Source organism: Piliocolobus tephrosceles, chromosome 12 (assembly GCF_002776525.5).
Source record: "Piliocolobus tephrosceles isolate RC106 chromosome 12, ASM277652v3, whole genome shotgun sequence".
NCBI classification, from domain to species: Eukaryota; Metazoa; Chordata; class Mammalia; order Primates; family Cercopithecidae; genus Piliocolobus; species Piliocolobus tephrosceles.
In genome coordinates, this window is record NC_045445.1 from 82,229,364 (window position 1) to 82,248,908 (window position 19,545).

The 19,545-nt window shown below is 44.8% G+C and overlaps 2 protein-coding genes across 3 annotated transcripts; both read right to left on the reverse strand.

The window, feature by feature from the left end:
- Positions 1-46: 46 nt before the first annotated feature.
- RAB41 (RAB41, member RAS oncogene family) lies at positions 47-2,889 on the reverse strand. 2 transcript variants are annotated; one of them, XM_023202416.1, is made up of 8 exons: positions 2,726-2,889; positions 2,479-2,534; positions 2,215-2,268; positions 1,688-1,793; positions 1,437-1,548; positions 1,018-1,111; positions 728-791; positions 47-468 (listed from the first exon to the last, which is right to left on the reverse strand). In XM_023202416.1, exons 1-8 carry the CDS (start codon positions 2,847-2,849, stop codon positions 407-409), a joined length of 672 nt encoding a protein of 223 aa, XP_023058184.1. In that variant the 5' UTR covers positions 2,850-2,889; the 3' UTR covers positions 47-406. The 2 variants fall into 2 exon arrangements, with proteins under 2 accessions (XP_023058184.1, XP_026307576.1); XM_026451791.1 differs by having other exon boundaries at positions 2,479-2,537; positions 2,726-2,849.
- A 335-nt stretch (positions 2,890-3,224) lies between these two features.
- Positions 3,225-16,753, reverse strand: ARR3 (arrestin 3). The gene is made up of 17 exons (XM_023202417.2): positions 16,686-16,753; positions 15,676-15,713; positions 15,378-15,408; positions 15,167-15,227; positions 14,925-14,969; positions 8,793-8,992; positions 8,578-8,637; positions 8,331-8,398; positions 7,528-7,663; positions 7,257-7,341; positions 6,919-6,991; positions 6,420-6,557; positions 4,787-4,870; positions 4,483-4,506; positions 4,256-4,308; positions 3,960-3,969; positions 3,225-3,390 (listed from the first exon to the last, which is right to left on the reverse strand). The coding sequence occupies exons 2-17, from the start codon at positions 15,681-15,683 to the stop codon at positions 3,300-3,302; spliced, it is 1,167 nt and encodes a 388-aa protein (XP_023058185.1). The 5' UTR covers positions 15,684-15,713; positions 16,686-16,753; the 3' UTR covers positions 3,225-3,299.
- Between the last annotated feature and the right edge of the window lie 2,792 nt (positions 16,754-19,545).

Here is a 19,545-nt window from a genome sequence, read left to right on the forward strand (position 1 = left end):
GTGGAAATATAGGTATAGTGTGGAGAAAGCACAAGCAGTAACAGCCTTAGGTTAAAGAACCATTTATTGAGGGTGTACGTAAACAACAACAAACAGTGGAGAATGAATTGTATTGGCCTTTGAAGTATGTCAGCTGCTTATAGAACTGTATTCTCTACAGATGTCTTTTAGCCATCAGAGAAGGTAAGGTAGAATTCCCAGGTGCTGCAAGAAGCTTTCACCCAGTAGCTGTGAGATGCAGTCGGGAAAAAATGATAGCACTTTCAGGGGCTCTGTTTTTACCCCAAGCCTAGGAATTGGAAGAGAGTAAGTGGCCATGTATCATAAAACGAGGTGGGGAGGAGAACTGGCATGGCAACCCCAAATGTAAGAAATCCATCAAATGAGGCAGAGAAAGCCTAAGCTGTCAACGGGAACAATAGCTTCTGTTGCCTGACTCCTCCAAGGATTCCAGTTCGATTTCAACCGCTGAAGTGTGTGTTAAGGAAGCTAATACAGTGAGGTGACTGGAGTCAAATCTCAACACCCAGGGTCAGCTTCTAGGAGATGTAGAAGAGGAATTCTGATCTTACAATCCCTCTCACCTAAAGGCAAACCAACGAACTACTTTGGGCTAAAGTTAGTCCCATTTTCCCCTTAAGTACCACTCAGGCATCAACTCAGCAAAGGAAACTTACCTTCTCTACTTGTATACTCCCTACCCCAGCAAAGCTAGGAAAAAGGATACTCCCCTCTTTTGGTGGAGGTAAAGTCCTTGTGGAAAGAAGGGCAGAAACCACACGCCGGAACAGCTGTGTGTGTGTGAATGGTGACCAAAAAAAAAAAAAAAAAAAAAAGGGAAAGAAAAGGTCAGGTTCAGAGGCTGGAATAATTCAGGGCCTTTGAGATACATGATGGGGAGATGAATCTTGACCCCCACCCCACAAAAGATAAGCCAAGGTTATCCAAAAGAGTAAACAGTGGTAGTAGCTACAGACAGAGTGCAGTTAAAGTATTATAGAAAGAAACAAGTATTACCTTTTTCACGTTGTAACCGGTTTTGGCACTGGTCTCAATAAACATCACATTGAGGTTTCTGGATTTTTCTTCACCCTCTTCTGCAGTGACTTGTCTGGACGAATCAGAAATGATGAAAAGGGCCAGAGTTATTGGATATGGATAGATTCTTCTGAGGTGTAATGATGCTTACCTAGGGCCAGGAACTCTAGAAGGCTTAAACCCATGACTCGTCTGATTACAGGGTGGGGACTCTCTCCTATACCCCCCACATATCCTTGTGCCCTGATGGGACGCCCCCCTGTCCTTCCTCTCCTGCAGTGCTGGTAGTGGGCAGAGGAGACTAAGGTAACTCCTCCCCAAGTAAATAGAGCACAGTTGACCCTCCCCATAGAGACTGAATTTTAGGTATGCCAGAAGAAATTGTAGTTATACTTTACCTTTTGTTATCCAAATCAATCTTGTTACCCACCAACATGATGACAACATCGTCACCTCTTTCTGCTCGTACATATTCTACCCACTTATCTGTCTCCTTAAAAGAACTGATGTCTGCAAGAGAGTATGTTGCAGAGTGTTGAAACATTTAGGAGAGATTTGGAGAGAACACTTCCTCTCTGCTAATTTTATCAATCTCCCTATCAATCCCTTTATAATCCCCTTTTGAAATAAAACATTGCATAACACCCACTTGTGATGTCATAGACAACCACTGCAATAGTTGAATCACGAATGTAGCTAGGAATTAGGCTGTGAAAGCGCTCCTGGCCAGCTGTGTCCCATAGCTGCAGCTGAACCTGCATAAAACAAATGTTCAGGAAGAAGATGGGGAAAGGTAGAAAAGAAACTAGCCTTTTTAAAAAGCTCAAACCTAATAAAGGCAGAATACAAAAGGTCGGGGAGAGTGGATCCCTGAGAAGTGGCTGCTATAGCCTCAAACCAAGTGGCCTACAGTCCTAGGACAGGTCCAACCAATTTCAATATACTGTTTTGATTCAGGAAGACCCTACAGCACAGCAGATTTAAGGATTCAAGGTCTCTTGGAGTTTATGTTACAGTTGGAGATTAGATGAAGGCAGACAGAACAAGAAGCATCATAGGGCTTGGTAATTTGAAGAGGCTTCAGTTTTTTTGATGGTGCTACCCAACTGCCCAACTGTGATGAATAGGCCTAAGGGGTTGAAGTGTAGGGTTTGTGGTATGAGAGTTAACACTCACTATTTGGTCCTCCAAGTACATGGTCTTAGACAAGAAGTCAATTCCAACAGTTGCCTGCAAAAGAAAGTGAGATACACTCCAGCATTCCCTCTATTCCCAGTATGAGGCGGTCTTAGAACCCAAAGTGGAGAATGACCCTTCAAGAAGTTGTCCTGGCTCTACTTCCCAATGCTTATAATACATAACTTTGAGGAGGAGAATCTCCAGGTGAGTCCGCCAAGAAGAGCGGCAAAAATGTACCATATGACTCGGTGGTGGGCTTACCTGGCAGGCGCAGCCGAAGCTGTTGTACATGAAGCGGGTGATGACGGATGTCTTCCCTACTGTGAGGGAGTTAAGCAGGCCAATCGTTGCCCTCGGTGCCGTTTCTCCCCCCAAAGTTTCTATGAGCCCTCCCTCCTCCCACTCCAACCTTTCCCAACGAGGAGGAACTCGGTTCCCCAGAGAATGCCCCACCCCATTGCATACCAATTACACCTCCCGGTCCCCAAAGCCCAACCCAGACCCGCACCGCTCGGCTCTCCCAGGAATAAGAGTTTAGATTTGCACAGAGACTGGTATTCGGTTCTTTCAGCAGCCTCCAGGCCAAAGCCTCCGGCCTCCATCCAGGCCTTGTCGTGACCAAAGGAAGACATTGCTTCAGGTAGGTGGCAGCCAAAATGGCTTCCGACGCTCAGCCTGCGCCGCCAGACGTCACGCCATACTCTACTGACGTCTGCTGACGGCCATTGGCTTCACACCCAGGCCTGGGCACGGCCACGCCCCCTCGGCCCCCTCCTCACAGCTTGCACTGTGCCTCCTGTTCAGCGCAATCCTATGACCACTCGAGTAGGGTCACGGGGTGGAGAGAGGGATGGCCACTGACCGTGTCAGAGGAAGTTGGGGTCAGCGTAAGGGAAAAGCACGGGCTAAGTGTAGTGTAATCACGGCGAAGGGGTGGAGGTGGGGAAGATTGTTCTCAGCAGTTCCATGATCCTCCAAGGAAGAGGAAATAGGCAAGAGATCGCCAGGCACATCTGAACACACTGATTTATTAGAGTGTTACAGTGGGGGCTCCCACACAGACGGGCACCAGAGCGAGGTGCTCAGCTCCCTTCATCTCCCTCGGCCTCCACAGCCTTCTGGTTCTCCTCCTCGCCTTTCCGCGTAAACTCCTCGATGACTATGTCCTCAGAGCTTGCAGAAGCAGCAGAAGAGAATGGAGGGTTAGGAACCCCTTTCCGGGTGTCCTCCGTGTCCACTCTTTTTTCCTGATCCCAGAAAAGTGATCCCCTCCCTGCTCCCCAGCTAGGCTCCTCGGCCCCCTCTTGGTGCCCCCACTCCTCCATCAGCCACTCTGGCTTGTTTCCTTCCATTCCCGCCCAAATTTCCCAGCACAAAAGTCCCCCAGGAGCACTGGAAGGGAAATAAGGATGAGGGGTGGGAAGGAGGGAAGGTATCAAAGAACGAAAGACGAAAGAAGTAAGGGCGAGGGGGGTGAGAGAAAAGGAAAAAGAAAAATGGGAAGGGGATGAGGGGGAAGGATGATTCCAACAAGAGCAGAAGGTGGAGGGTGGGGGGGATGCAGAAAGGGAAAGGAGGGCATATGAAAAGCAGGGAACTGTGACACGAAGCTAAGCCATATGTTTCCACTGCACACGTATTGAAAGCACCCCAGGGAAGCATTTTCACATTTCCATCATCATAACATGAAGGGTGGCAATGGGAAGAGGGGAATGGGGCTTCCCAGTCTTGTATTCCATTACCTAGCAGCCTCTGTAGCAAGCATGGAGAGGGAGGGAAAAAACGGAGCTGAAGCTGATTAGGGGCTCTTCAGTTCCCTGAAGAAGTATCTTTACTTGCCCCCCCCCCCCCCCCCCCCCCCCACCCTTCCTCTCCAGCACACATGACACACACACTTCCCCTGAAAACCTAAACACCCAGCCTACCTATTGCTATTCCATCCCCAGGCAAACTGCTAGTCTCCAATTCATGAGATCAGAATAGCTTGGACCCCAGTCCTCAGGACAACTGTTCCTGTGAGTTCCACCTGGTCACTCACCTTGAGATGGCTTCGGATGGATCAGGACCAAGGGTAGCTCCACACCAACATCGCTGCAAGGATCCCAAGGTAGAGTTAGATCTCCTCTCTCTACAAGCCCAATCCCTGGACCTCCCTCCCTTAGTTTTCCAGTCTTTGGATGCCCTCAGACCCTCCCGAATCAATCATTATTTTGCTCTCTTTATCCCCTTGTCCTCCTCTTCTTGCCCCACCCCACAGTCTCTCACCTGGCTGTCAGGTCTCCTAGGATGCTGTGGGTAGAATGACACCCAAAATTAGCAGCAGGAAATAGAGAAGGGGCAACCTAGTTTCACTAGGGGATGAGGGATCATAAGACCTAATGAGCCAGCCACAGAATGGGTTTCTGGAAGGGAAAATGACTTGCTCACTGAGCTCACCAGTTTGGGAACCTGGTCTGGGAGAAGGAGTGGGGAATGGTTTGATTGGGTCAATCTAACTGGGAGAAAAACAGAAGTGAAAAACCCTTGACTCCTCAGCCCCTTCCCAGACAGACCCAGAACCCTCACTTACCCACCACAGGACACCATCAGGTTGACTCTGACTTTGTAGGACACCAGGATCCCCAGCAGCTCTTTGTCCATTCCAGGTCTAATACTGGAGGTTGTAGTATTCGTTTGGGGGTGTTTGGGAGCATGAGGAGTAATTCATTCAGTCCCCAGTTTCTTCTCATGCATTTCCATCACCACACCCTATTATGTTTAGTCTTATTGCAGAATATCTCCCAGGCTCTAACCTCTCCTACCCATTGAGACCACATTTCTCTTCCTAACATTCACTTTTACCATGTCACCCTCTGCTCAAGAGCCTACATTTTGAATATAACAACTACTCTGCCTGACTTTCAAGACCCCTAACAACCTTGCCCTATCTAGCCTCTCTAACCTTTTCTGCCCTAACTCCTGGGATACAACCTAAGCAGACCCATCTTCTCTCCATGATCAGAACATGCCATGTGGATTCCCACCTTCTAGCCTTGGCCCATGCTGTGTCCCTAGTCTAGAATGCTCTCTTTTTTCCTCTCTTGGTATCCAGATCCTTCACATTCTTCAAGATCTAGCTCATTCTACCTCCTCCAGGAAGCCCTCACCAGCTCTCCTGGCTTCTTTTAACTGTGTTGCACTTTTACTCTGAACCACGTGCACTAACATTTAAATGTTGGGTTGTATTTGCATCTCTCTTTGTTCCTCATCTAGGCCATAAATTGACTGAAGGCTGTCTTAAACTTCTTTGTATTCTCCACATTGCTTAGCACAGAAATGAGCCTGTAATAGGTGTTCAGTAAAAAACCCACTGATTGAAAAATAAGACACTGAAAGCTGTATGAGCTTGAGAAAATCTCCTCATTGCTCTGGCCTGCTGATCTCTTACATATAAAATAATGCAGTTTGGATGATTTCTAAGGGTATTTCTAGCAATAACAGTCTATAGCTACTTGATTGATAAGGCGTAGGGAGAGATGGGGGGATTACACTTGACAGATAGTGGCAGGTGGTTTTTGGTGGGAGACGCATCTAACACTAGGGCCTCTGAAGGCACAGAACCAAGTGAATGACTTCCTAGAATTCTATTAATTCCTGTTGCATCATTTTCCTTTCTTGTCCTCCTTTTCCTCCATTTCTCATCTCCTAGTCTTCTACTCCATCTTTATCTTTTCTAGAGAGTAGCTTCTGTAGAGATCACAGTATTCAGAGCCGGATGACGTGTGATATAATCCTGTCTACGTCTACCACTTAACAGCTATGCCATCTTAAATGAATTCCTTCTTCTCTCTGAGCCTCAGGGTCCTTAAGTGTAAAAGGAAATAAGAACACCTATCCAGGCTACTTTAGTGGGATGCTCACAAAGATAACATAGTACATATGTAGGACCTTTGTGAACTGTGAAATCGTATACAACATAAGGATTGTTTTCCTCTCCATGTTTTCCTTTTTTTCTGCCTATGACCTAAGCCTGCCGTTGGTCCCACAGGCATTATTGAGCTTGCTGCTGGCCCTTAGGCCTGGAGGAGTCTCTGAACACTGCCCTAGAGACACTTTAAAAAACAGATAGCCTTCACTGAAGATGAAATGTCAGAGCTGTAAATGTAGCATGTGGAATGGTTGAGGGGTGGGAAATGGAGGCTGAGAGTTACATTTGAGCTTACATCGTGCTAGAGGCCAGGTTGGTATCTTCATGCTTAAGTTTGCCATCCAGTGCCAGGCCCCGTTTCTGGCAGCTGGCAGCCAGGATTGGGGTTACTGCAAAGCTCTGGGAGAAGCTGGAATTAGCAGCTACGGTCTCCCTTCAAAAGAAGAACAAGAGAAGAATTTAGGCTGGGCTTGCTGACTAAGCACACTTTTACTCCCAAGAGTATCTTGTACAAGATTATACAAGAACCTACTGGAGTATCCAAGAGAGGTGACATGTTTAACTGTGAAGACTGGGAGGAATTAGTTCTGGTGGGAAATCCTTATGCCCCTGCCCTCGCTCAGCATCGTGATGGGACTCCTGGGGGTAAGTTGCATCTCCTCCATCTAGTTCTGGGAATCCCTCCCTGGGATCTTCCACCACCCTTTTTCCCCCAACCCCCTCACCTGCTTCCTGGACCTCTTTCCACCACCCCACCCCTTGGCTCTCTGACCCTAGCCCCAGCACCAGCTCACGTGAATTCCTGAATGAACACAGTCTTGGTGTACTTGTCTAGTGAATACAGGACAACATCTGTGATTTGGTCAACTGAACAAGCCAGGAAAAGCACATGATTATAATCAGTCAGTCATCCTTGAGACCCCAGCTCAGTGTCCTTAGATGTGACCTTATACATAGGCACACTATACATGATGCAGTAAGACATGCTCATTGACAAAATAAGATATGCATTTTGACAAGCCCATGTTAGAGGGAAAGCCTAGATGAATGCAGACAGGTAAGTGAGGCAGAATTTTGGGAAAAGACCTGTGGCTTTGGGACCAGGTGCACAGGGATGGAAAAAGAAACTCACCTGAAATCTTGATTTTTTTGATGACCTTGTTGGTGCAGTTGTTGATAGAAACATTGACAGAGATGGGCTCTCCATGGTAGTGAACCTAAAGCAGGAAGAGGGACCCATGTCAAGGCTGGAGGAAGAATGCGCAGATGGAGACCTAGAACCCCTGCTTCCTTAGCACTGTTGCCACCCTGGCTCCCATCTCTGCCTGCCCAAGTAGGAAATCAGTGAAGAAAGGGCATCAGAGGGGTTCTGGGGTGGAAGGCAAAAAGTGGGGGTCACAAACCTCACTGTCCATCCAGGCCTGGAGTTGTAGGGGCTGAGCTGACAGAAGGAAGCGGCGGATGGTCTGGGCTGAGGGGCCAGGGCCTGCCTCTGGTGGTGCAAATTGTACTTTCCGGACAACCAGCCGCACATAGTCTCTGAGCAGAGACCAAGGGATTAGCCAGAGCGTCCTCCTTTCAGACCCACAGACCTCTCCCGTGCCACCCCCATAGTCCAATCGTTACTTAAGAATGGGAGCAGAGGAAGGCCTCCCTCAGAGAACTCCTCTAGTCCCTTAATGTAAGTATGTAGACCAAAGGTTAGTAAACTGTGGCCCACTGGCCAAACCTGGCCTGATGCCTGTTTTCCTATGGCCCATGAGCTGAGAATGGTTATATTACATTTGTAAATGGTTGAAATAAATCAAAAAACAATGCTATTTTATGACATGTGGACATTACATGAAATTCAAATTTCAGTGTTCATAAGTAAAGTTCTATTGGACACACAGCCACACTCATTCATTTCTATACCATCTGTGACTGCGTTTGCACTACAACAGCAGAGTTGAGTATTTGCAACAGAGACTACATGGCTCAAAAAGTCAATTACTTCTTTTTTTTTTTTTTTTTGGCTCATTACAGAAAAGTTCGCTGACCCCTGCCCTAGATCAAAGAAGATAAGTCAGAGGGGGCTCAGAACCGGGCGTCACTGGTGGTGACGATGCTGTGGAGGTTAGAAGTGGGGCTATTTCTGTCATGAGAGCAGGATCTGTTTCCTGGAAGAGGCTGGAGGCAGGGATTTTTGGGGACAACCAAAGAATACCTCTTGGAGACTGTCTCCTCCGGGTTTTCAGCACAGAAACTCTTCACTTCAAAGTCAATCCCACAGGGCTGTAAAAGGACAAGGGCAAAGAGAGCTAATTTCCAGTGCTGTCCTCCCTTCCTCATGGGCCTATAAGAAAATGCCTGACCTCTTTCCTTAGCTGTCCATTTCTCCAGTCTTGACTATCCCACTGTTCCTCTTCCCTGGCACTACCATCTATCCTTCTTTCTTAGAACCCAGTCCTCACCTTTCCTGCATCTTCAGGACCTGGCTGCAGTGTCACAGAACAGGGTAGGTTGGTCACCATCTAGGGGACAAAAGGAGATCAGAAAAGAAGTAGAAAAGAAAAGAATATAAACAAATGCAAAAGAGATAGGGAACCCTCTCCCTTGTTGTCCTTCTTGAGCTTCCTCTCTTAATCTTCCCTGGAGACCTTGCCTGCCCAGGGCTTGGGGTCAGTACCTGCAGGGTAAAGGGGTAGGCATTGTCCCCTAGCTTGTGCAGCAGTCGCTCCTGTAGGACTGTGAGGGGCCCCTTAGGGCTGCTGGATTCAGCTGGGACCACTTGCAGGGTCTGCACATACAGATCTTTTCGGAATGTCAGACCAATCACTTCCAAGTCATCACGGCCATAGCGAAAGGCACATGTCAACATGACAAACACTGCAGGCATAGGAGGAAGAGAGTGGCCTGTCAGGCCTGAGTGGGAAGGGGAATCTTAACTGAGTCAAGAAGACACAGAGAGGTTATGTAATATGATCAAAGGCTGGCCGGGCGCGGTGGCTCACGCCTGTAATCCCAGCACTTTGGGAGGCCAAGGCGGGTAGATCACAAGGTCAGGAGATCAAGACCATCCTGGCTAACACAGTGAAACCCCATTTCTACTAAAAAAAAGAAAATACAAAAAATTAGCTGGGCGTGGTGGCAGGCGTCTGTAGTCCCAGCTACTCGGGAGGCTGAGGCAGGATAATGGCATGAGCCCAGGATGTGGAGCTTGCAGTAAGCCAAGATCGCGTTGTCACTGCCCTCTCCAGCCTGGGCGACAGAGCAAGACTCTGTCTCAAAAAAAAAAAAAAAAAAAAAAAAAAAAAAAGATCGAAGGCTATGGGCACAAAGAAAAAGATTGTTAATACATTTGACTGCAGTAAGATTTACGTTAAAAGTCTTTATAAACAAAGTCTTCTTTATGTTCAAAGTCTTTATAAACAAAGAAAAAATGGAAAGCCTGGGAGAAAATCTTTGCAACACATATAACACACTGAAGTTTAGCGTCCAAAATATGTAAGGACTCCCACACATCAACAATAATAATGTAGCAGTATAAAAGTGTGCAAAGAATGTGAAGAGGCCTTTGCAGAAGTGTGCAAAGAACGTGAAGGAATGGCCAATAACATATGAAAACATGTTTAGTCTCATTAGTAATCAGATAAACGCAAATTAAAACCACAACGAGATAAGATTTCACACACATCAGATTGTCAAAAAATGTTACATCTGACAACACTACGTGTTAGTGAAGATGTGGAGCAAAAGGAGTTCTTACATACTGCTGGTGGGAGTATTAATGCAACCAATTTGGAAAACTATTTGGGATTATCCAGTAAAATTAAATCTGCTCGTAGTGTATGACCTAATAAGTTGACTTTAAAGGAGCTTTTGTTCATGTTTACAAAGAGATACATATGATAATGACCATCGCATCAATGTTTGTCAGAACATAAAACTGGAGATAATCTAAAAATCTATCAACAGGAGAATTGGTAAAAAAATGTATGGTATATTCACATAATGGAATACTAAACCAAGGTTGAAATAAATGAACTAGAACTTCAAAGAATGCCCTATGGTTTGTATGTGGCCTCTCCATAATTCAGGAGTTGAAACTTGATGGCCATTGTGATGGTATTAAGATGGCCGTTAAGAGGTGATTAGATCATGGGGCTTCTTTGTTCATGAATTCCTTTATGAACGGAATTAAGACCCTTATAAAGGAGACCTTTTGCCCTTCCACCTTCCACCACGTAAGGACACAATGTTTCTCCCCTCTGGAGGATGCAGCAATAAGGCACCATCTTGGAAGCAGAGAGCAGCCGTCATCAGATAACAGAACCTGCTAGAGCCTTGATCTTGGACTTCCTAGCTTTCAGAATTGTGAGAAAATAAATTTCTGTTCTTTATAAATTACCTGGTCTCAGGTATTTTGCTGTAGCAGCACAAACAGACTAAGACCTGTGTCAACATGGTTAAATCTCAAAATCTATTGAACAAGGCTGGGCGCGGTAGCTCACGCCTGTAATCCCAGCAATTTGGGAGGCCTAGGTGGGGAGATCGCTTGAGAACAGGAGTTCGAGACCAGCCTGACCAACATGGTGAAAACCCATCTCTACTAAAACACAAAAATTAGCCGGTCATGGTGGCATACACCTGTAATTCCAGCTACTTAGGAGGCTGAGGCAGGAGAATCGCTTGAACCCGGGAGGCAGAGGTTGCAGTGAGCTGAGATTGCACCACTGCCCTCCAGCAGGGGTGACAGAGTGAGACTCTGTCTCAAAAAAAAAAAAAAGCTACTGAACAAAATATCTAGCTGCAGAATGATAGGTACAGTCTGTTACCGGTTATATAAAGTTTAAAAGCATGTAGGACACTATCAAAGTTGATCATAGACACATAAATATGGAGTAGAAGTATGGAGCCATCAAGAGAATAATAACCACCAAATTCAGGATAGTCGTTATCTGGGGAGGGAGGAGAGAAAGAGGAGAAGCAGTGAGTAGGGAGGGAGGAAGGCAAACTGGATCAGGGAAGGACACACAGGAGGCTTTAGTTTGTTTCTGTTATTCTTTTTAAAGCTTGGTGATGAGTACAGGGTATTCATTACATAATTCTCTATGCCTGAAATATTTTATCATGAAAAAGAGAAACAATAATATTTAGGGTCAGAATACCTGGACCTGAATAGGACTTGCACAAATCTCTTGATTTCTCTGGGTCTCAGTTATTACACCTGTCAATAATAGGACTGCTCCAGTAACTCTACATATGCTATTTAGACCTCGAAACAACCCTCTGAAGTATTATTATCTCCACTTTACAGGCAAAGAAAGTGAGCTCGGAGCTGTTAAGCAATGGTTCAGAATTTCAACCCAGGCCTGTCTGACTCCAAAGCTCAGGCTCATAGGTGCTCAACTTAACTCATAGGATGGTTGTGAGGAGTTGATGTATTAGAAATCCCTTTGGAGGCTGGGCACAGTGGCTCACACCTGTAATCCCAGCACTTTGGGAGGCTGAGGCAGGTGGATAGCCTGAGGTCAGGAGTTTGAGTCCAGCCTGGCCCACATGGTGAAACCCTGTCTTTACTAAAAACACAAAAATTAACCGGGCGTGGTGGTGGCCACCTGTAATCCCAGCTACTCGGGAGGCTGAGGCAGGAGAATCGCTTGAACCTGGGAGGTGGAGGTTGCTGTGGGCTGACATCACACACTGCACTCCAGCCTGGGCAACAGAGTGAGTCTCCGTCTCAAAAAAAAAAAAAAGGAATCCCTTTGGAAACTTCAAAATAATTATAGATGTGGATGAAGATGATGATGATACTGACAGAAATGGAAGAGTTATGACTGAACTCATACTTTGTAACTGGTATCTAAGATTTGAGAGAAATCAAGTGAAAGGCAGATAGAAAGCATCTGAAATGCGTTAATGGAATGTAGAATGGAGTAGAGAGGGATACCTGTCCAAGTACAGGGTGACAGAGGTTGAGGCAAGGAAAGATATACAACAGTAATGTGTAACCTTACTTCTATCAGGGGTTCTGACCCAAAGAAAAAAAAAAACTACCAACAGCAGCACTTGAGTAGAAAGCAACTTATTTTGGTATTTTTAAGAACTCAAAACATCAAACACCGGATTATTTGCTTTTAAAATTGAGAATGAGGAAAATGAACCTATATTCAAAAGATACAGCAAAGCCTGAAAGTATTGATAATATCAGTGTTTATAAGGACTGGGGCAATATGGGAAGCCTCATGTGCTGCAGGAGTGAGATTTAATTGGTATAAGCGTTTTAGAGGGCAATTTGACAATGGATATAGAAAGCTTTAAAAATGTGTGAATGCCTTTTGGCCGTTAATTCCTCTTCTAGGCATTTAGCCTAAAGAAATAATTGAACAAGTATGAAAAAGATGTGCATTGCAGGGCATCGTGGTATCCCCATACAATATAGTACTAGGCAACTTAAAAAGTTATGGATTTGTATATATTGACACAGGTTTAAAAGATTATAAAATATTATTTGTAGTATAGCATTTTAGTGAAAATTTTGATGTTTGCATAGAAAATATGAATAAGATCAAAAGATTAGTGATTAAAGATGGTAAGGTTACACAGTCTCTCCTTCATCTACGTTTTCTAATTTTTCTACAATGGAGAGAAACCTAATAATTTTCAAAAGATACAACAAATAGATTCACCTTTGTTCTCAATTATGGCCAATTATAGTGTGAGAAAGGAAAGAGAAAGAAAGGAAAATAAGGCACAAGGGAAAGGAAAAAGACAGAAAGGAAAAAGGAGAGGAAAAGAGGTGGCTGGTAGGAGGCAGGGTGAGAGAAGAAATGAAAAAGATGAGGAATGAGACAGAAAAAAAGGTCAGGATGGGTGAGGCAGAAGGGGATCTAGTAGCACCTGAGGTAAGGATGTTAATCAGATGACTTGTTCTTGGAATTGCTTTCTGTTCCTGTGTTCGGAGGGCAGCAGACTAAGACATTAACTGCATCATGCAACTCCTACCCCCAACTGAAGCTCTAATTGGCTCTCTAGCAGTTTAGAATTGTCCTTTTTTTGCATGCTAGGAAATAGCTTGTTTTTATTTTCTTTTAAAGTGAGTATCTATTCTAAAGTTATTAATGTATAGTTGTGTTTATTCTACAAAATATATGTTAATTGTCTGAGCATCAGAAAATACAAACAAAAAGACAAATCAAAGCTCCACCATAATATATCATGTTCCACAGATAACTACTGTTAATATCTGTTATGTGTGCTTCTCAACTTCGTCTGTTGCTAGAATTGAACACAAGGCCACCTTAGGTATTTTTTACTTTTCTCTCATTGCCTTTTTGAAGTTAAACTTTGTATTTTGAGATCATTGTAGAGTCACATGCAGTTGTAAGAAATTATACAGAGAAAGATTCTAGATATATTTTTGTTAAACAACAATTTGTTCACACTATCACATATACTGCCCTATCACTGGCCTTTATCACTCCACAGTATAGATTAAGCATATTTTACATCCACAAATGTACCTTGATTAAAAAAACACATTGGAAAATATGACGCAAACAAGACAATCTTCATAGAGGTAACAAACCATGTTGAAAAACTAAGAATAAACAAGAAATATGCACAACGTAAATGAAAAGTAATATAAAACTCTACTAAGGGGACATTAAAAAAAGATTAGAATAAAAGGAAAAACTCATTCTCTTCCTGGAACAACATATATTTTTAACTAAAGATTTCTTTCCAGAGCTTGTGAAGATTTTGTAGAAATGTGGAAAAATGATTTAGGTTTTAGAAATATAGAATACTTGGGAACCTTAAATAAGTTGGTTAATTTATGACTCTATCCCAAAGTTCCTCTGATATTTAAAACCGACTTGATTGCTTATTCACACTGCTTAATCTGAGAGATTTAGGCTACTTTATTCTCCAATATCTAACGGTTACATCTGAACTAGTACTCATCAACCCATTCAGCACCTTTTTCAAATCAACCCCAATTTTCAGTCTAGTTGGATCACAGTGGGGTTAATCCACAGTGAGAATTAAAAGGAAAAAAACCAGCAACAACAACAAAAACAAATCAGCATAATCTTGATCTGTAGTACTGCTGCCAGAGTAATGTTTCTTACGGTTACTTCCTGTGGTTGTTGTTTTGGTTTTTGTTTGGGAATTTTTTCTTGAATAAAAGGTCAGTCAGTTTCCCTACACAAAAAAGGAGATGGAAACACGTATACCAGAGGTTGCAAAATGGCAGCCTGAAGGTCACATCTAGCCAACAGAAAAAAAAAGTTTATAATCGATCCAGGCTTCTAAAGTCTTTTAGTGAGTTGCCAACATTTGAAAATCAGGAAGTTTGCATTAAAATATGGATTTCTGACTTATTGGATCATTCGATAGGCAGTCTAAGATTCAGATCAATAGCCAAGCAGGGGCACCACCAGTAATAATAGAGAAAATCCGAAATTCTGAAAGAAGCTATTTTAATTTCAGCACGAGTGTTAAGTTTTGTGCAATTTTGAAAAATAAAATTTAATTTATGCTTTAGATATTTACTTTGAATATGATTTGGGTAAGGGGGCGCCATAATCTTTTCACACTTTGGGTCTCTAAAAGTCTTATTTTGAGCTTCATTTACAGTTCCTCATTAACAATGATAAAATTTGGCCACACTGGGCTGGAATTCCCAGTTGTCAGCCTCCACCAGAGAAGGCATTCGCAGTTCCTGCCACTTTCTGGTTTTCTTATACTCTGATGCAATCGGCTCATTGGGTTACCTGTCTGAAACACACAAAGACCGACAAGGATTTCCACTTACACTTTCGACCTTTTAAGTACTCAGGATCAACCAGGACTACACCATCTGTGGAGAGAAGGACAGGCAGCACTTTGGTCAGGAAAGACTCTCAAGACTATGAAATAGAAGATGATCCCTGAAATGGTTCTTCCCATTCTTCCCTTTAATTTGCCTCCTTTTCTGCACAGTCTCTCCTGGACTTTCTTTTACTCCCTAGTTTCCATTCCTCTTTCCCCAGGCTTCCCCTTTTTGGACTCACTGACCAATGGGTTCCACCATGTCCACATGGTCCACGAAGTCGCGTTTCCCCAGGTAGATGGAGAGCTGTTGTGGAACAACTTCCCATGTTATTCTTACAATCATTTTTGAATGGATTCCCCTGAAGCCCCCAACCCAGACCCCTGAGACCTTGAAGGATGTACCCACCTATCCCTTTTGCCCTCTCATTTGCCCAGCTGGGCCAGGTTCTCTCACCTTCCCATTGGAGCTGGTCTTCTTAAACACCCTATGGGGAGAAAACCAGAAAGAGGGTGGAGAGTGGGATTGGAAGTGCAGGGAAGAGGAAATAAGGGAAGTGGGGAGAAAAGAAATATTCTTAGGATTAGGAGAAGAGGCTCCAGGAGCATAGGATGGGGCAAAGGTAGAGATAATTGGGATAGAATCCAAGGACACAAGTTAGGGAGAGATTAGAAATCCCCCTACCCCAAAGGGAAATACTTGGATTGGGGTAGGAAGCAATTCACAGGTTCAAAAGATTAGAAGGAGTTCTTACTTGGACATGTTGGCTATATAGTTGATGTTGAGCCTTTTCTGGGAAAAGGGAAAGAAGAAAGGCTCAGTCATTTCATTTCTATTCTTCTCACCCCACTCCAGCATACCATCCATATACACCTAGTGTGATGTAACCTTTCTTCCTTAGACAGACACCTCACCCACATCAAGTACCTCCTATTCTCCCTTCTGCCAAGGGTACTTCTTCAGCCATATTCTTGCCCATCTTGGGCAAGAGGGGAAAAAAAACTTTCCTATTTTGTACAAATCATTGACTAACCATACTATCTATTCTCCAGAAAGGGCCAAACTTCCTAGAATGGCTGGGGAACTCTTGAGAGCCCTCAGAGAGAAGGAACTTCTCTGGAAAGAGGCTGGACAGAGATTTCCATCCAGAAAAGTTTGAGAAAAATGTGTTTCTTGGTCTGTATGAGGCTAGACATCCCCTGGCACACACTAGGTGCCAAGACATGTTTGTGGGATACATGAATGAATGAATGAATGAACAAATGAATGGATTCTGTCTCCTTCTGCTCCTGCAATGGATCCTGAGCCTGAGTTCACCTCATAATGGCCTTGACTGTCAACAAAGAATGGAGAAAAGTGTGAGAGAGAAGGAGTTGGTGCCTTCATACTCTCAGTTTTTGGTGACAGAAGTCTCTTTGGAGGTTGAAAGTCCTCCTTGAACCAACTCATCCCTCTCATTGCCTTCCCTAGATTTTCCCATTCTTATCCCCGTCCAGGTCCTCAGGGGCTAGGCCTTTGGGTGGGAATCCTTAGAGAGAGGGATGCGTCTCTCTAGGGCTTCCCTTTGATGTTTACTGAGCCTGGCCCAGGGGGTGAGCTTAGGGGAGCTTCCAGAGGTCTTTGGAGGGTCTCTAGGCCTGAATGTCTATAGGCTATGTCAGGAAGGGTGTCCCTCAACTGCTGCCTGATATATTAAGGGGGATGCTAAGAGCAAGGGATATAGGGTTTAGTATGGGCTAGAAGTCGAGGGCTTTGGAATATTACCTGGGGAGAGAGATGAAGTTCACATCAGTCTCCAGCTCTGGTTGCTATGCCTGCCTCCCCAGCCTCTTATACCCACAGTCCTCTGAGTGTTTTGATTGGTGGGGGTCATCAGAAAAGAATAGGGTTCTTGGGGGGGCATGAAACACTGCTATAAATAGTTCAGGTGCCAAGAGTTTGGAAAGCAGATTAGTGCCTAAAAGATTAGTGGCTAAAAGATTAGCAGGGTATTGCTGCTGGGACAGAGTGGGGGTAGGAGGTTGATTCTGATGATGTTAAAGACAGGGGAGTTTGAGAAGGGTAACTTCAGGATTTTGGCCTTGTGAGGCCTTGAACCTGAGAACTGGGATCAAAGTGGAGTTGGAGGTCTCTTTTTTTTTTTTTTTTTGGAGACGGAGTCTCGCTCTGTCGCCCAGGCTGGAGTGCAGTGGCCGGATCTCAGCTCACTGCAAGCTCCGCCTCCCGGGTTCACGCCATTCTCCTGCCTCAGCCTCCCGAGTAGCTGGGACTACAGGCGCCTGCCACCTCGCCCAGCTAGTTTTTTGTATTTTTTAGTAGAGACGGGGTTTCACCGTGTTAGCCAGGATGGTCTCGATCTCCTGACCTCGTGATCCACCCGTCTCGGCCTCCCAAAGTGCTGGGATTACAGGCTTGAGCCACCGCGCCCGGCCGAGTTGGAGGTCTTAAAGGTGAAGCATGGTGGGGGATTGAAATGGGAGGGCTCAAAGTATAGGCGTTTGTGTTTTTGAAAGGAATACCTTGTGTCACACTCCAATCTTTATATCAGCAGCTCCAGGCCACACAAAAGCCAAGGGTATGGGAAAGAGTACCTCGTCCCCAAGCCGCCCACCACTTGGGACATTGGACTCTTGAAGCTGATGTTTAGAAACCCCGATTATCCCAGCTTATGTGCACAGCAGGAGTCAATCTCCTGTAGGTAGTGGGTGCAGGAGTGGTGGAGGGGGAGCTGAGTGCATTGAGCTGTGTGTGCACATGTCTGTGAGCCTTGAACTTCTCTTCTCGTTGGAGAGGAAGGTAATATAAGATTCCCAGCCCGGGGACAGGTTCTTCTGGCAGGACATGCATGTCGAGGGAATAGGCGGCTGACATCTTATCACCCCTACCTAGGGTAAACCTCCTCACCCCAGCTCTTGACTCTGTCCAATCCCTGGAACTAAGTCCATGCTGTAAGCAGCTTCTCTTGCCTCGTATGACCGCTCATGGAATTAGAGATATTTCTGTCTCTGCAGCTGCCAGGACCCCCACAACAGCAACAACAAAGTAATCTTCCTTTCTTGACTGTCCTTCCCACAGGGCCTAGGCTCAGGCTTCACGGGCATAGAAAATGTAGAAACAGAACCTACAAGCTCTGGGGTTTCAGGACTCTGCCCTCCTTCACCTCCCCTTACAGTAGTCTAGACATTAGTACTTATCTATAGACATAGCCCTCAACCCCAACCCCCACAATGCGGTGTCCATTCCTCAGAGGATGGCTATGGCTATGACTCAGAGGGCTGGGCAGGGCCTTCCCTAACTCCTACCCGTCACTGAGGGCCCTGGACAGCTGTCCCATATTCTCTTTGCACAGTTCACGGTGTCAGCCCCTGCCATTCCTAGCCAATATGCATCTCAGGGCCTGGTTGTTTAGTTACTATAACTCTCTCCTTCTCAGGGACTTTCAGATAGTGTGAGAAGCCCAGATTCTGCAGGTACCACAGTGGGATAGGAACTGATCCTGCACATACAGGAAAGACTTGTATACATGCCAAGGTTGGTGTCTGCGAGGAAGGTGAAAAGTCAGAATGCATCTACTTTTCATTCCAGACATGGCAATATTCAATGGCAGGAGAGGAAGGCCTCTCTTCTTGTATGCTTATTTTTATCATTCAGGAAACCTTTCCCAGAATCTCTAGAATGACTAGTGGTCAGCCTATTTTTGTCTTTAGACCCACACTTGAGGCTCCTACCTCCCTTTTAGGTACTCAATCCCACTTTTCTTCTCTTTCTACTCAGATCCATGGACCTCTCAGTAGGAAGACAGTAGATCTGCTAGGTCTTTAATTCATTATTATGATGGAATGTAAATCATTACTCTTTTCCAGAAGTTTGTGCATTTCTTGACGGAGGTAAAATTCACAAATCTTAACTGCAGCTCAATGAATTTTTACCTACTGTAGCAAGCTGAATTATGCCCCCCAAAAATGTCAGGTCTTAGTCCTGGGAACCGATGAATGTTACCTTATATGAAAAAGAGACTTTGCAAATGTGAATACATTAAGGATCTCGAAATGGGGAGATTATTCTGGATTATCCAGGTGGGCCCTAATGTGATCACTAGTCTCTTTATGAGAGAGGGACAGAGAGAGTTTTGACTCTGAAATAGGAGGCAATATGAGGCCTGAAGCAAGATGCTAGGCTGCTGGCTTTGAAGATGGAGGAAGGGGCCATGAGCCAAGGAATGCAAGCAATACAACTCTAGAAGCTGGAAAAGACAAAGAAATCGATTCTCCCCTAAAGTCTCTCACAGCCACAAGATGACTGTTCCTGCTCAGGTATGGCCCTGCTGAAACCTTTATTTTGGCCCACTGAAACTGATTTTAGACTTCTGACCTCCAGAACTGTAAGAGAAGAACTGTGTATTGTTTCAAGTTACCAAGTCTGTGGTAATTTGTTACAGCAGCCATAGGAAACTAATACACCTGTGTAAACGCACATATAACCATCACCCAGGTTAAGATATAGAACATTTGCATTCCCCCAGAAAATTTCTTTGTGCCTCTTTCCAGTTAGTAGCTTCCCAAAGAGAACTGTTACCAGTTTCACTTTGACCTGGAATACTTGCATTTTACAAGGATGCAACAGT